This window comes from Molothrus aeneus, chromosome 5 (genome assembly GCF_037042795.1).
Source record: "Molothrus aeneus isolate 106 chromosome 5, BPBGC_Maene_1.0, whole genome shotgun sequence".
NCBI classification, from domain to species: domain Eukaryota; kingdom Metazoa; phylum Chordata; class Aves; order Passeriformes; family Icteridae; genus Molothrus; species Molothrus aeneus.
In genome coordinates this window covers 13,805,304-13,822,449 of record NC_089650.1, presented here as the reverse complement: position 1 = coordinate 13,822,449, position 17,146 = coordinate 13,805,304, and the positions used below count along the sequence as shown (strand labels likewise).

The following is a 17,146-nucleotide window of genomic DNA, read 5'->3' as shown; positions in this document are numbered from 1 at the left end:
CCAAATAACTTGCACATTCCTCAGGGAAAAAAATAAAAAAACCCCCGAGAAACAGAAAAAGAAAAACAAAGCTACAATAAAAGCTACAAACAAACCCCAATAAAAAAAAACCCAGAGATCATGTGTTACTTATAAAGTGCTTTGCATGGACAAGGATAGCAATTTTCCTTGTGCTTTTCCTATGGGCTCAAGAAGCATATTGTAGACTAATGGGTAATGAATCTTCACCAAAGTAAGTTCATTTTAAGCAAAGATAGAATGAAGTTCCTAACACAGAATTTTCTGCCAGCATGACTTTGTGGAAGGAAACAAGAGCTTTTAACATGATCTGTGAAACAAATGAGTGTTGAACCACCTGTCCATACTTGCTCTGTTAACAGCTTCTTTTGAGAGAACTTTGACCTCAGTATCCCTGACACGTACAAATGGGGCCACAGCCCATAAAGGGGCTGGAGCCAAGCATGGGGTGAAAGGAGAAGCAGGGACTCCTTTCCCCTGGGAGCCTGTATCTGGTAAATGCTCTCACCTGCCTGCTGCCAGCAGTGGCCCCAGGCTCCCTCCACCTCTCAGGTACTGGCCTCAGACGATCACCAGGGAGCACTCTGACTGCACCATCTGCTACCACTGCTCTGCATCAGCTTCTCCACACTGGAAAGTGGCTATTGCTACTTTTTAAATTCCTGCCAACCTCATTAAGGTAAAAACCTTACAGCATCTGAAGACCCACAGCAGACAAGAAAAAAAATTGTGCTTTTTTTTCCTTCGTTTTTAAAATGTGTCCAGTACACAAAATCGATTCTGTTCATGTACCAACATGAATCACTTCATTCTTGTAGTGACTATTAAGTCATTCACTATTGCTATCTTGCTAATGTTTGTGGAATTAATATGAATACACAGTATTTCAGTTTTAATTCCCACTTCAGATCAGTCCGGTTCCTATAGCCCCAGTAAATATTTACTGACAAACGTAACAGACTACCAGCAACACCGCAACATTCCAGGGTATTAAAAACACCTTCTACTTCTGAGGTGCTTTTCTCCCTTCATCTGGGAGCACCTTCTGCAGACAGGAACAGTCCCCCTTCCCCTAGGGAGGGAAGGACAGCACCCTCACTTGGTACATCCACGTTTAGCATGGACACCACATTCACACACACTTAACTCCTTATTTGTCATGATTTTGTTAAACACTCCCCACCTCCTCCCAGCAAGAACCTCTCTGCTAGAGGGGGGTCAGTTCTCCTGCCTCACCTGGAGTGGTACAGGGCTGATATGAATCAAATTATGGAAACTTCTGTCTGAGCTTGAGTTTCTTTCCAATGTGGTCTGCCTTGCCTCTGTACAAATAATTTACAGGTAATACCACATACCAGAGAACTCTGCAAGCAGATCACATCACAAGATATTCTACTAGAGGTAAATGATGTGCAGAACTCTATGAGTTGTTGTTTTCCCTGACTGGGTAACTTTTCAAAAAGCTACTAACCATTTGAAAACCAGGACTGGAGGACAGGAAAACAAAGCACTCTAATGGAGACACCACCACCTTTGTCCTAGTTTGCAAAGTGTACAGAGGGGAAAGATGAGCAGAAGGGAAGAGATGACAGGGAGGAAAGCAATGAGAGCAGGAGTAGTTAGCGTGGATCCAGCAAGTACCGTTTTGTTTTGATCTAACAACTTGCCATTAGGACAAGATGCTCCACATTTACACACACTTATCAGAGGACGTTTAGTTAACAGGATAAAAATCCTTTAAAAAAAGCTCTTGAAAGTACCAAAACATAATTTTTGGAATGTCTAATTCTAGGGGGGGATTGTATTTGAATTCAATTCAACCTGAGAACTTTTTTCCTCATTTATGAAAACATTACATATTGGTAAGGTACCTGGCATTAACCTGCACCCTCGTTTAAAATAAAACTTTTAAAGTAGGTACATACACCATTCACAGTCTGTATCAGGATTTCTACAGACTTTAGATGCTGCAGTAGCATCTTTGATAAATACATTGTATCATATGATACAAAAAAAAAATAAAAGAGAGGACAATCTCGCTACATTTTTTTTAAACTTCAGTTTGTTGCTGGACCAACAAAAGAAGGATCGACCTAATCCTTCAAAAAGATGTTGTATATGCACACACCAAGAAAATACTGGAAAAGGAAAAAGGTTAAGGATGGTGGTTGTTGTTTGTTCTTTTAAAGAAGTGGTAAAGTAAATCTGAAAAAAAGGTGTGGCAGCATCCCCTTTTCCTTCAGATAAACCTCTCTGCCTTCAGAATAACATCTCCAGCTCCCACTGCCCCACACTTTAAATTTTAAAGGAATAAACCCCAGCAATATAGACAGATTGAGGTGCTTGACACTGTAATACAACGAAAAGGGGATACTGCGTTGTCCATAAATCAGTAAGTACACCAGGGAAAAAAAAAAGGATCAGAATGGAAAATGATTCATTGAAATGAGCGCTCATCAGCCCTTGAGGCTGTGATGGTGACACTGTTAGAGGGAGCAAGGCGGCCGGCAGACCCTCCAAAGCAAGGCTCCTAAGTTCAGCAGCAGCAGCAGCAGCTCCGTCCCCGCCCCGAGCACCACAGTCACACCACGAGCGCCCTCTCCTCTCCTGGGAGTGATGCCAACGGCACAGGCAGCCACTGCAGGTCTCCGAATGCACGTGGTGGTTTGTGTTGAAGGAGAAACACTGGCAGCAGAGGACTCTGGTTCCCAAAAAGGTACTTTTTCCCATTGTGTTGGACTGGTGGTTCCATTCTGCTCCACTTTTAAGCTTATGGATATCTTTTCTAAATTACTTTAGGTTGTGCGGAGCAGAATGGAGTTTTGATGTTAAGAAACTGTAGGAACACAAGACTTAAATAACAGAGTGGGTGCTGCCATGGTGCTGTGGCTACTTGAACGCTGCAAATTCTCCTGTAGAGGGAGGACAAGAGCTTGGTTTTAAAAGGTGATTTCAGTTACGAGACTAGTTGAACATCAGGCTGAATATAAAAGATGTTAAAAAATGCAAACTGTTAAAATTAAAGCATGAGAGAATATACAGTGAGAGAACATTGAATACAGACCCAGCATATTTAACCAACAAAGGATTTCTTAAAAGCAAGCCGTACCCATTCTTCCCAAGAAGGTGAAAGTTCAAGCAAAGTCTAATTCATCATGCATTTGAAAATTATATGTATCAGCTTAATTTTACTTTAAATTCCTTATTGCACATATGTCCTCCTAAGAAGCACCAGTTTCAATAAATGCATCCAACTGCAAACCAGTTCTATTGTGTTGTAAAACTAATTTAATAACAAAGAACTTTATGAGACATCCACTACCCTTTAAAGACTATATACAGTAAAGTGCCTGAATAGAAAACCAGTGTTACAGAGTGCTAGGATTTGGTTTAGCAAGCCCACTGACAGAAATATAAGAATATAAGAATGGAGAGATTGTCTATTCAATCCCAGACCAGAAATTAACCCTCACTAACAGGGAGCATAACAAATAAAGCAACTCCATACTTCCTTCAGAATTACTGAATAAAGAATAATTATATGCAGTGCTTTCACATGTGATGATGTCCTGAAATCCTACATAATTTATTCAGTGTCACCGTGCCGTGAGACACACTCATAGTCCCACTTCTGAGAGGATGCAACTATGGCACAGAGTAAAATTGCTGCCTGAAGTCTTTCAGGAGTTTGACAGAAGACCGAATAGAAGCTGAGTCTAAGATATTAATCCTCTTAATCCTATACTTTAGTAAAAAAAAAAAAAATTCCCTGCCACCCACAAAGAAATTGTATTCTACAGGATTTTTAGTGAGGGGTGTCTAACTAAGCATAATCAAAAGGACTCAGGAGAAAGAGAAAAGAAACATACATATAACTTCCTCCTGTTGAATTTCATATGCATTTTGGGTTAGTTTATGCCACTTTCTTGACAGCACTTCTCACAGCTTCCCTATTACTGAAGGAGTGATAAGCAGGCACAAGAGAGCCTTTGTTCTGTTCAACAGAAAGGTTTTGAATGCCATTACATTCAAACAACTGCTGCCTATCTGCTGTCCTTCCATCTTTTCAAGAGTGATTGTATTGTTGGTTTTGTTTTTTCTCAAGATTGTTATTCTGAATACTGGAAACAAAACAGAAACATCCCTGCAAACAAAATTCTAGGCTTAGAGTGTTAATTCTGTGGAATGCCTTGCTCTACAAAGAGTAGAACCAAGAAGAGTAGTCAGCTGTCTGCACTAGGAGGGGGAAGAAAAGGCATTTAAAAGGCCTGTGAGGAACAGCTCACCCAGCTCTAAGGGAACTTGAAGAAAGCAGGGAAAGGGCTCTGTGCCTCACAGGAAATGACAAGGGAGTACACCTGAAGCTCAAAGTAAGGGTGGCACAGGGAGTTATGACAGGCCTCAAGCTCTATGTGTCTTTAGGGACCGTGGTGGCAGGCTTAAGGTGTAACAACAATAGAATAAAAGCTTCATGACAGATCTAATTGCCTAATTTACTAGTTCTACCACCAGATGAAACTCTTGCTCCAAATACTCTAAATATTGGATAATTTTTTCTTGCCTTTTTTTGCTACATTTCACTGACTTCTCAACTCTCTTCACAGTATCTTCTAGAAACACCTCAAGTTTTGTACATGTTTTATTTTAAGAGAAGGACAAAAAAGTAACCAAATATTGCCTGTGAGGTCAATTTTAAGTGACATTTATGCTTAGCTACACTTACAGAACATGCTCTATTTAATTTATTTTTCAGTCTGCCTTTTTAAACTAGTGATTAAAGATATAAATGTATAAAAAAAGATTGCTCCCTCATTACTCATCTTGTCCTTCTGCCTACTTCTGGTAATAATTCAGATTTTAATAGTCATGTAGGGACTCTCAGAAAAAAAAGACAAAGAATCTTTAGTTGGGAAAGATCAATGGAAAAACAGGACCAGAAGTAAAGACTTCTTTGAAGTAGAATGGTAGCTTTAAAAAGGTAATTTTCAGACTTTCGTGCCATTTAAACAAAACCTTAGCAACCACATTTTCTTTGAAAAGCTAATGCTAAATCTCCCCTTGCAAAATTCCAGTGTTAATCTGATCTCAAATCAATAGGAGACCAAAATAGGTAACATGGTCATCTAGTAAGGGGATTATGTTGGCTGAATATGTGTAAAAGGAAGCTGCCAGTAACAGCTTTCCCTAGTTGAGATATGTACATGGCTATACCTATCCACACCAAGCTATGAAACCACATGCTTAGCAACTTGCTACAAGAAGAATCCCCAGATATTTATATTCATTGTAAGCCAGACATCTGAGGTGCTTTTTATCAAGCAGAACTGCAGATATTTGCTTTGACTGGTAGCAATTTCTTTCCAAAGGATGGATAGCATCTGAAAATATACACTTACAAACCCTTTCAAGTCAACTACTACAGTCTTTTCATGCTTGTCTCATGCAGAGCAAGTGGAAACTATTTTAAATGCACACTTTCAAAAAATCTGCAGTAAAAAGATGATCAAGATCTTTCATGTTGCCTCCAAACAATGCATTACAAGAGCATGTTCTGAGTGAACCTGCTACCCCCAATTCCTGGAAGGATTTAAGATACAGCTACCATTCTGTACTCTCATAAATTTGTAAGATACCTGAATTCATGGGGTTACTAAGGTATGCATACATCATCTTAACTGTACTCCTTATCCTAGGGTAGATGCCATGTTTTTCAGAAGAATCCTAAGGAGAAGAATGGTTCCCTTCCAGGCTGTGCCAGCCTTACCTACTGAACCAGAGACTGACTGATATATCATAGGGAAACACCAGATTCCAACACTATGCCTGGTTTACATTCAGAGACACAGAAAAAAAAAAGGAGGTAGCTTTCTGTTGGATCTTGTGCTGATCTTTTGTATGGATACTATCCACTGGGTAAGCAAAAATTAGGAGCATGTTGAAGGTACTAAGATAGATTTTGTTTCTGTACTGATATGTAGGGAAGTAAAATCAAAAGGAATCTCACCTATTATAAATTACTCCTCCAGAAAAACCTAGGATCCTACAGGCATGTTTTCTGAACCAACAGGTGTCTGTTTCTAAACAACATGGCTGAGTTCCACCTTTGAGAACTCTGACCCAAATCCACAAGTGTAGTTAGGCACCTTCATCCCACAGATACTTCCAAATCTCATTGAAGCAGCAATTAGAACTTACAGAAATGAGACCTCTAAATGCCTCTGTCAGATAAAGTTAATGATCCACAAAACAGCCTCCTTTTAGGCTTCATAAAATGTTTAGTGAGAAGCTAAAATCCCATTATGGCCATGGAACCCAAAATGCTCAGTAAGAACAGGTGACACAGGAAGAATGCGCTGACCATACAGCAGAAAATGGGGCCAAATGTGTCTAAGGATGGCAGCACTTCCCCCATAACTGCAGCTCTGACAGCACAGATGAACAATCCTAACAACAAGAAGGAAAACACTGCTCCAAGGAATAACTGGTTTGAACTGATCTGGCAGACCTGAACAAGAATAAACCTGGACAGGGCAATGGGGATGGTTCTGCACTCTCTGTAACTCCCTGTGTGGGTAAGACTTTTCTGTGTGGGATGCCCCATTTCTAAGTTTTGCAGGAGACCCACTAGCATCCTCTTGCTCTGTCCTAAATACCACACCCCACAGCTTTGGAAACATTCCTCATCAGTGCTAGAACAGATACATAAAATAGAGAATGAAAGAGGAAAACAACACTTCAGTCCTGTTTTCATTTTAAGATAAGCCTGCCAAAATGAGGTGAAGCTATGAGGAAGATGGGAAACAGATTTTCTAAAACAATAACAACTTCTGTCCTCTGTTAACTATTTCCATAGAGAGAAATTTCAACAGCTGAATTTTCTTGACTAAGAAAAGGAGAAAAGTTAGTTCCCAAACTATTTCAACAGCAGAAGTCAAAATGATCATTATAATCCATCCAGAAAATGTAAAAATTGCCTATATCTCTTCAAGCTCTCTAAATCTGCTTCCCATTTTAAAAGGCTCAGTTGCCAGACAGCAGTGAACCAAAACATTTTGGAATTCCTGATCTATTTCAAAAATGTATTGCTAGAAACAAGCCAACTTCTCTGTGAGTAGGTAAATCAGAAGCCACTAGGAACACCCCCTAGGCCCTTGAAGTCCTAACAAGAGCAGCAACAGCTTGTTTCCAATGCAGAGTAATCTGTTAGAATTAACAGCTCAGCAGTTTAAACCAAGTAAAACCACATAATTCATCTCAAAACATACAAGAACACTGTCTGTACATCTTCTTTTCATATCTGACATTTAAGATTGATATAACCTAAACCACTACTCTGGTGCACTTGTTCTAGAGCAATGCTCTAGAGAAAAATACAGTCTCCAAAGTGAGGAGGATTTTGGTAAGGTGTCTAACTTTCTCAGATATTTATTCCAACTGATTCCCTTCTGCCTAGTCAAATAGCAGCTTTTCCATGGAAGTGAAAAAATCAATTTGCCTCTGAAGAGAAGCATGTTCAGTGTATTCTTAACAACATTAAAGTAATTAACACTTTTCATCTTAACAAAATTTGTAGTATAACACTGATTTCCATGAACAAAACTGCTTTTTCAAATCTTCTTTTCCTATTATGGGTGTTAGCAGCATTTTTCCTCTCAAAGCACTTGGTCATGCTTGAGATTTAAAATGTTTTTATAAATTTTGAAATCCGTACTAATTGAAGGATACAGGCACCATTACCAGTAATAGCCTTGCAGCTTGGCAAAAGCACATTCAGAATTTCTTCTGTGTTGCATTGTAACAGAACATTTGGAGATGGTGTAAACTCTATCAGGTCAGAATATTTAGAGAAAAAGGTAACATAAAAAAACCCATTAACCACTCTTCTGTAGGAGAAATGTTCCCTAAACAGTACTAAATTAAACTTCCACTTTCAAGATAGGAGTCACATGTTATTCAGGGCTTTCTTTGGATTCTGTGTTGTATCTGCTCACTTCTGCTGACCACAATAAAGTTTTGACTGTGTTCAGCCTTGAAGATAAATTTATCTTTCCAAGTGTTTCCCACATGAATAGCCTAACTAAATGAAGAATCTAAAGCTTTTTGCTCAAATATAATGACCTTAAATGAAGTAAAAAAACCCCACAAAACCCCCAAAACAACATACAACCACAGCTTGAGTAGATTCAAATCAAATACACTCCTGAGTAACTAATTCCAATCAATAAACTAGGCAAAAATGACACCTGATGACCTTAAAAAGATTTTTGCTTCTTTTGAAGTGACTTTTCCATGTCTCTTACGTGACATTACAGCTCTTCTTGTGCCAGCTGTTCCCAGGGCAGTAGTTACCAACACAGACTGTGCTGGGAACACTCAGTGCCCAGTGGTAGGAAGTGAGCCCTTGTTCCCTCAGTAACCCTTACAATCAGAGCTGGTAGAACTGAGAACAAACACCCGGCACTCACAGGACACACCAGCACACAGACACACAGGCACATGCTTTCACATTTTGGTTCAGTGCACTGGAAACCCACCGTATCCCCCTGCCTGGATGGGTGTTTTTGGAGAAGCACAAGCATATAGACTAAAATCCTCTGTCTGGAAGCCAGCCCGGTTCAACGAGGGCTCAGATGCACTGCGGTGAATTTTTGGCAATGACCGGGCCAGAAGCTCAATGGAGGCAAGAATCTAAAACATAGAAAATACATGATTAAACTTGCTGTTCCAAAGCTGTGTCTCTCTCTGAAAACCAAAGGCACAATATCAACTAACTACAGAAAAATATTGAAACACACCTTAAAAAAAGGATTTTTAAACTATAGCTTACTGCACTGCACTCTTAATGTTTATATCCTAAGGAAGCTGAAAATGACCATTGAGGAATTTCCCCCTTTTTAAAGGCACAGATTCCCTCTAAGCACAGTGAAAACACTTGCTTTTTATTGGACTCCTTGTCTATGCCCTAGTACCCATACCTGCCATTGCTGCAAACAAACCCAGCTCTGCCAGCGTTTTGCTTAATAACATTTACCAAAAAGTCAGCAGGGGGAGCTCTTTATCTTTTGAAAATGATTTCGTTACATTCAAAACAGGGGAAAAAAAAAAATCAGATTTTTGCCCTCCTCCCCCTCAAGCTTTTTGAGCCCAAACCTTCCTCAGCAGGCACGATAAAAACCAAGCTCTGTGGCAAAACTATCTGTTTACCTTCATGAAGCTTGGGGAGAGCAAGGAGGGCAGTGTAAACATTTCTGAGTACATTTACCAACTACTAATTTGTGTGTCTAACTGTAACTCTTACTTTCACTATCTCCCTGCTGAAACTTTCTCCAACATGTAAATACTTTTCCAAGTACACAGGTCATTTTAGTACCTGCGTTTTGAAATGAAAATGAGCATTTCTAATTAAACAGAACTAAGTACTGAACCAGGTCTCTTATGAAACCCTGCTATAGCACTAATAAAAAAAAATTGGAACTGGCCAGTGAGTTCACAACTTTAAATTGTAATGTCTGTTGAGGGCTAAGAGGAGCATTTCTCACCTGTGGAAAAAGGGGTCTCTCATCTCTTTTCTTTTTTAAGCATTCTGCCATTAGTCTCTTCATAGCTTTGGGACAGTTGCTCCGTACTTTGCTGAGGTCTGGAGATAGGTATCCTCGTCCCACCATGAAAATTATCTTTATTTAAGAGGAAAAAAATGAAAGAGGAAGAAGTTGAATTGATAAAATAAACAATCACAAAAGGTGAACATTTTGCTAGACTATTTTGGTTGCAGCAACAAGGTTTCTCCTCCCAGGAAACATTAGCTGATATTGAAATTGACAAATTTCTTAGAGTAATGCTTGCTAACCTATTCAGTATAGAGAAAAAAATTAGATATTTCCTCCTCCTCAGAGAGATTTCTGTGGAACTTGAACACTAGTAAATGGTTACCATTTATAGCAATAACCATCTAAGGAATGGTTCTTCAGTGTCAAAAACTGACAAAAACAAGAACAAGCAACTCTGGCAGGAACAGAATGTCTAAAAATAAAAATTCTGTAAAAAGAAATATTCTGTTTTATATTACAAATCAACAACAACTTCACATTGAAAGGTATTTTAAGAAACACATGGACTTTGGATATTAAAACCCTTTACTTTCTGAGAATTGATTCCATCACATACTTCTCCAACACATAAGCTTATTCTTGACATTTGACCACCTCCCCCAGTCCCACAAAAAAAAAAAAGAAAAAAACACCTCAAAAGAAAAAGAGAAACTCCCTCTTCTCTGTAGAAGAGGAGACAGACAGGCTTGGTATTTTTACAGTAATTCTTTCAACATGGGAGGCTTATATTTCCCCTAAGGAAAAAACTTCAGCATAAAACCAAGTAAACTGATAGGAAGCAGGAAAACGAAACATAAATATGGTTAATCATCTCTTGTATATTAAAAAACTATCAAACATCATCATGTCAAGCCAAGGTCATTTGCAACATGGTTTGAGTACTGCAGTAGCACTAACACTAAAAAGCACTTCCAAACCAGCTAATCAAAGATCCATTCATGCTGCAGCAGTAATCACTGCCTTTTCTGAGAACTCGGACAACCCAGCAGGTTTATCACACCTTCTCTCTAATAAAGTGTAACTATTTCATATCTTGACACTGGGGAAAGAAAAAAACCACAGCAGAAACCCTCCCATCTCAAGCATGCTATACATGTTATTTACACTAACACAATCCTAGTCCTTTTTTAACTCTGCTTCAGTCACATCTGTGTTGGCATCACGGAAGAACAGAAAACTCCCATATGGTTCCTTTAGAAAACCCCATGTGCTGAGCAGGATTTTGTAGTAGAGACTTATGTACTGCAACCCTTACCTCTGCTGCAATCAGATTTCTTATTATCTAGCAGTTGATATTTTCTAAATAATGGCACAAGCTGAAATTATTCAAAACTCATTACTCTTTATGTTTCAAATAGTTTCTTTACAAATAATATAGGGGTTAATCTTTTATTTTAGACTAGAGAAAAGAGAGTATCACTACAGGAACAGTCTAGAAAAATCTGTTGAAGTGACAGAAACACTCTGAGGTATAACAAGAATGACACTTTGTTCACTAAGAATCTTGGTTGTGTCATAGTAGCTGATGTAAATGCATCAGAGAGTGAGGAATATCTGCAACTTTTCATATAATAGACAAGGAGTGACAAAACTCAAGACATCAGATCACATATGTTGGCTTCACTTGCATTTTAAAATTTGTTTCAGCACTTCATTGTAAGCACCCACATCACTGGGTTCATCTTTGAGACCTTAAAAGGTAAAAGCTAAACAAGACCAAATACGTTTTTTAGAAGGCTGGATCCATCTGGCCAGGAATCCAGACATTAAAGGCAAAACCAAAATGATAAAAAAGAAAAAGAAAACTAAAAAGGAGTCACTCCAAATTTGATTAATTGGGATGAAGTGTTCTGGCAGATAGGGAAGCAGCCTTATAAAATGGCATTCACAGATGAACGTTGCTATGGTTTCAATTCTCAAGTACTGACAGTGAAAAAACAAGGGATGAGGACACAGAAGCAACAAATACATCACTGCTCAGACACAGAATAGTTTACATCAAAGATCTTGATGCACAGATGCTATTTTCAGGTTAGACAGAAGTAATGGTATGCCTTCCCAAACATGCCTGTCCCATGGAGTTGCATTACAGCATGTGGGATCATTAAGATTTATGGAATATTTGTTCACATTAAAGTAATCTTATAGGATCCCCAGACTGTGGGAAGTTATATTGTCTGACAAGCTGGATTTGAGAAACGCAATTTCTTGCAATTCAGTTAGATGGTGCATGCTCTCTCAAAGTTGAAATGAATATAAAACACTCGGTGAGATGACTGTTTTGTCAGTCCTGTAGCTGCACTATTTATTATTCACTGCAGTGGAGGGGTGGGGGGAATGAGAAGAATAACTGAACACACATATGGGGGATCATTGTGCCTTTGCAGAACTATTCTAAACTAGATTACTATTAAGTAATCTGCTCTTTCCCTAATAAGTATCCTGGCAACCAGTCAGGAAACTGAAAATCTATATTTAAAATAAAAAGAACACAAAAAATGCCTCAATAGAATTAAGTAAATCGTTGCTATGTTGCTGACGCAGATCTAGAAAATGCAGAAATGTCATCTCACAGCATGAGAATCAAGAACATGAAACACACAGAACATCAGAAAGTTGACCACCTAAGTCTGAATCAATCACTGCTTCAGACCACTCTTGACTGAAGTCAGTGCCTCCCCTTACCTGGTCCCTGTTGTTGATGTTGGAGTATGGCAACTGTCCAGTCATCAATTCATAGAGAACAATCCCAAATGCATACACATCCGACTGAAAACTATATGGGTTTTTATCTTGCATCCTAATAACTTCTGGTGCCTGTATCAGAAAAGGCAAGAATTAGTTTTTATTTCTCTCCATTGTGCTGCACCTCAACTACTAGGAACAAAACATGGACTTATCCAGGGTACAGGCGCAAGGCCCACTCTTGCCTTCAGGTGTTACTGGGTCCTAATACAGAGCGGATGCTGACATGAATCTCAAAATTCATTGCTTCATTTCAGCTTGGTGATCCCTTTTATTCTTCTGTGACAGAGCAAAATTACCTTGGCCAAGCTGAGAATGTATTTGGAACTAGAATTCTAATGACACTGACATTAATGCCAGCTAACAGAGCTTTAAGCTTTTCCAGGGAGAAAAAGAGGAAGTGGAGCTGCACAAGAGATTGCAATATGAAGCAACTCCTCTTGAATCCTTAAAACTTAAGAGCATCTTACTTTTTCCTGAGCTAGTTCCTCTACTCTTTTGCAGGATGTTTTGCAAGGCTTTTCTCACCTTCTCCTCAACCCTAGATTAATGATACATAATTAATTAATTATATTAATTAACTACTGATTCATTTTCCTTAGCCACTGTTTTCATTTCAGTATAAACCCCAGAATAAAAGATGGAGACACTAAAGTTCTTCTGCTGACTACTGGAAAACACATGCTTAAAGAAGAATTGAAAAACATTCATTTACTACTTCATATTACTGCTTGTATTTTCCAGCTTAAGCCAACTTTTATATGTCAATGTGCCAGAGGGATAGGAGCAGGAAGTTTGGCCAAAGGTAAATAAATTTGTTGAAACAAGCTCACTACTTCCCCCTTGCTTACCATCCATAGAATGGAACCAGACAACTGTTCAAACTGTTGGGATCCACTCCATCGTGATTTCACTGTAGCTAGACCAAAATCACCTATTTTTACTGTGAGGTCTTCATGAAGAAAAATATCTAAGGGGGGAATGTTAAGGGAAAACAGACAAGCAGTGCTGGTCCTGTCCTAAAAGAACAATGAACAGCTACAAATTTGCAACATGAACATGACAGTTTTAACCATTCAGCATCACTGAAGAATTCACATCACACAGGTTTTAAGCAGCCAGCATGGTGAATTACGGTAGGTAAGGGTTATGTAAGTAATGACTGGGTCACTGCTGAGCAGACCATGGCCAGGTGGCTTTCATGAAGTGCCAAGTATGAGAAAAGCTGAAAATGTTCCATGAGCCAACTCACATAATCTTTCGTTACATGAAGAAACCAAAGGATGCAAAAAAAATCTTTGTGATACCAACTAAAACTCCCTATGTTATTGCAATTGACTCAAAAGACACAGTAAGCATCTCCTATTTTGTTATTAGTGATATTACTCCTTCTCAGTGAAAATTCTATTTGGCAAATATTCACACATGAACAGCTTTTCATATCAGTAAGTTAATTTCTGGCAGAAAAAATACAAAAAAACCAAAAACCAGGAATACTTTCACCTTCCAAAATTACATCTCTGGGAAAGGATACTATTACTCTTGAGGTCTCTGTGGATGATTGACTTGGCATGCAAATAACTGAAAAGGAATGTCACAGATTAGGTGGGTTAGATAATACTTCACCAATCAACAACTCAAAATTCACTGTACTACTGAAACAAATTATATTGACATTCAAACTGCACATTTATGCAGGCAGTAAAACTTCAGTTACCCATGACAGTTTCTGCAACATTCACAGGAAAAAATAAAATAAAGCTTAGACTTCCAGCTCAAATCTGATGCTACTGCTGAATAACAATTATGCTCCAAATTCTGCTTTTTCAATTCTAACTCAATATTCACAATAAAAAGAACTTCACTAATTTTTTTCATGCAATCCTGTGCTGAAATTTCTGCCTTCCAGCCTTAATGGGGACTGTCAAGACTTTGTGAGTTAGTCACAGCTTTAGATAAGGTGTTTCTAAATTGCAGGAGCTAAATGTGCTTTCCAGTCTCAATGTGTACTCGGGTACACTGACTGCTTTTTAGTAGAGGAGTGGAAAAAAAGATCCCCTGATTGCAGCCTGGATAAACAGATGGCAGGGAACACAGAGGAAAGCACTTGCCCCACAGCAGATACAGCCTGAATTAGTCTCCCATGGCTCTTTGTTTAGTCAATGAGATTGGCACAAAACTGCTGGAAAAGCCCCAATTTGTGTCTCTGCTTTGAATCGTGTTCACAAAACAGTTTCTGCATCTCCCCTACCTACAGATGGAGCCTGGGGAGATGCACAGGCTAACAGAAGGCTAAGGCTGGTTGCTGCAAACACCTCCACGCCTCTTGACTGAAAATGTAATGGAATACTGAGTAGAAAAATGGCACAATGAACTGCAATCATCATAGTGGTTTTACAGCTGAAGTGCAATTCCTCTGGTCTTACAGCAATGTTCTGATTTTGACATACAGTACTTGGCTAGTTTGGTAAATTCTAACTCGATGGCCCTCTATGGAGTAAGGATTATTTACAATCCTTAGAACAAAATAGGGATGTTCTCTTCAGATGTTGAAACCTGTTATTCAGAGAGCTCTGATACTTTCACCAAATGCTTTGATGATTGAGACAGGACCCTGGGCTCAGCCAAGTGAGCAGAGAGCTGGCCTTTTTACCTGTGTCAGCCAGAGTGTGAAGGGGATAAGTAAACATTGCCCCAGTGCTCATTTGCAGACAATCCAATACTTACTCCATGCCTTGTGCAGTCTGTCGTGCAATATCAATTAGCTTGATCATTTCAAATTTGGTCTCAATGATGTGTAGATGGTGATACAAACTGGACCCTTCACACCATTGTGTAACAATAGCCAACTGGGGTTTTGTTGAATAACCCATGAAAAGCAGGATATTCACATGTCGTGTTTTCCTGTTTACAAAAACATAAGAATCAGGAGGAAATCGGGTCAAGAAGTCAGGAAAACCCAGGCAGATCTATCACAAACTACAAATATATTTCCAAACGGAAGGTGTTGGGTCAATCTCAACTTTTACTATGAGAACCTCTTGTTAGATTAATTTAATTAATTATTCCTGAAGTTAGCCCTTCTCATCATACTAACATGGAATAACTACTTTGGGGTAACTGAAAAATGTCAGAGCTCTTTTATGTTTTCTTTTATTAAAAAATTAACATGAGATGCCAGCATGTGAGCCTTTGTCCTTGCAGCAATGTGGGCTAGGACAGTGCTATGCTATGAGACTGTGCCTTGTTCAGGTTCAAGAATTTTCAAGTGATGCTGAGAGTAACTGCTGAAGAAACAAAAAATAAGCAGTTTCTTGCAAATCCTACCACAAAGTTAAGTCATGATGAATCCTAATGGAGAAAGCACAACAATAGGTAGATCTGCCTTGTCTGGTCAAAGGATACAACAAGTGACTATGTATCAAACAGGCTGGGCTCCATCAAAGGGACTATCAGCAGAGAGTTGGACTAAGATGTTTGATTTCATTCAGTTCTGTCAAAAAAATTCTGTCAAGAAAATTAAGAGATACCTAAAGTAGCACAGCCCAGAAAGCCTCTACTTCCACAACTATGAGCTTAGTGTTTTTGGAACTAACATTTTCCTAGGGTAAAAGGCTGACTTGTCCTTTTCTCCTTGTAGCTTATTTGGAATGTTTCCACAGCATAGGCGCCCAGCTCAACCCATCAGGTTTCCAGGGACAAAAACCTTCTTGCTGTTTTGTTTCTTAAAACATAATTATGCTTGACACTGCTCTGGATTGTACTTTGATGTAATGTTTCTTCAAAATGTATATTCTATCATGTCATGCTGATGGATCTTTAAGAGCTGAACCCAAAACAAACACCTCCTCTGAGATAGCAGAAGCAGTAGACTTGAGAAAAGGAAATCATGAAATGACTTTATAAGAATTACATTAAAAAAAAAAAATCTCAGAGAAATTAATGTTACTGAACATGGGCAGGACTGTAGCTGAAAAACCAACCATTAGTCATGTTCTCCTTCAATTGCAAAATGTGAATGAGAGGAAAGAAAGGCCTATAGCTCACACTTAAGCTTGACTATGCCCTGGGGATAGTACATTGGGAGTAACTACTTCTGAGTGTTTGGACATATATGTATTGCCAACATAGGTGTGCAGACAAGCACATATAATGGGTACAAAGAAATATTTTTAAATGGTTATTTAAAACTGTATCATCATGTAGGAGTGAGACCAATGTGTTCCAATGGAGATCTAAAAATTCAGTGATTAATGAAGCACAAATCTACACACATTATTTTGTGCCATTAAAAATATTCTTACCTGAGCACTCCTACTTCATTTTTGAAAGCCTGTAACTGTTGAGGTGTGGGTGCCGTAACATTCAACATTTTCACAGCCACATCACCTTTAAAACAGAAATTTTTAGTAAGTGCCATTGATACACATTCCTCTCTTGAGAGAATGCTGTACAGAGCATCAGAAATTTTGGGATACACTGTTTTTTTAGCTTACATGAAATATATCACTACAATTTTAAAGTAAGTCAATATTCAATAAAATGTAGAAATACTATTCTTACTTTACTCTGAGAAATCATAGCCAGGTCAAAGGTATTAAAAATACACATCTGAAATCCTCCTTCATCAAGAGGAATACTTCTGCCCTTGTAATGTTTCATCTTTAATAATTTCTCAGTTCGGAAGAACATGCAAGAGTTGAGTTTCCAAGCAATATGAAGTTCTTACACTGGTTATTTAGCACACTACTTATTAATTTAAAACTCATATTTAC

General features: G+C 38.6%; 1 protein-coding gene across 2 annotated transcripts in view; it reads right to left on the bottom strand.

Annotated features, from left to right (window-relative positions):
- Positions 1-1,965: 1,965 nt before the first annotated feature.
- The window catches only part of BRAF (B-Raf proto-oncogene, serine/threonine kinase), a 76,054-nt gene continuing 60,873 nt past the window's right edge, over positions 1,966-17,146 (bottom strand). For both annotated transcript variants that reach the window (XM_066549758.1, XM_066549757.1), the window contains 8 exons: positions 16,676-16,760; positions 15,099-15,275; positions 13,906-13,952; positions 13,223-13,341; positions 12,312-12,443; positions 9,558-9,692; positions 8,553-8,706; positions 1,966-2,930 (listed from right to left, as the gene is read on the bottom strand). In XM_066549758.1, the coding sequence (XP_066405855.1) occupies positions 2,908-2,930; positions 8,553-8,706; positions 9,558-9,692; positions 12,312-12,443; positions 13,223-13,341; positions 13,906-13,952; positions 15,099-15,275; positions 16,676-16,760 (872 nt within the window). In that variant the 3' untranslated portion in view covers positions 1,966-2,907. The remainder of the gene's footprint in view (positions 2,931-8,552; positions 8,707-9,557; positions 9,693-12,311; positions 12,444-13,222; positions 13,342-13,905; positions 13,953-15,098; positions 15,276-16,675; positions 16,761-17,146) is intronic.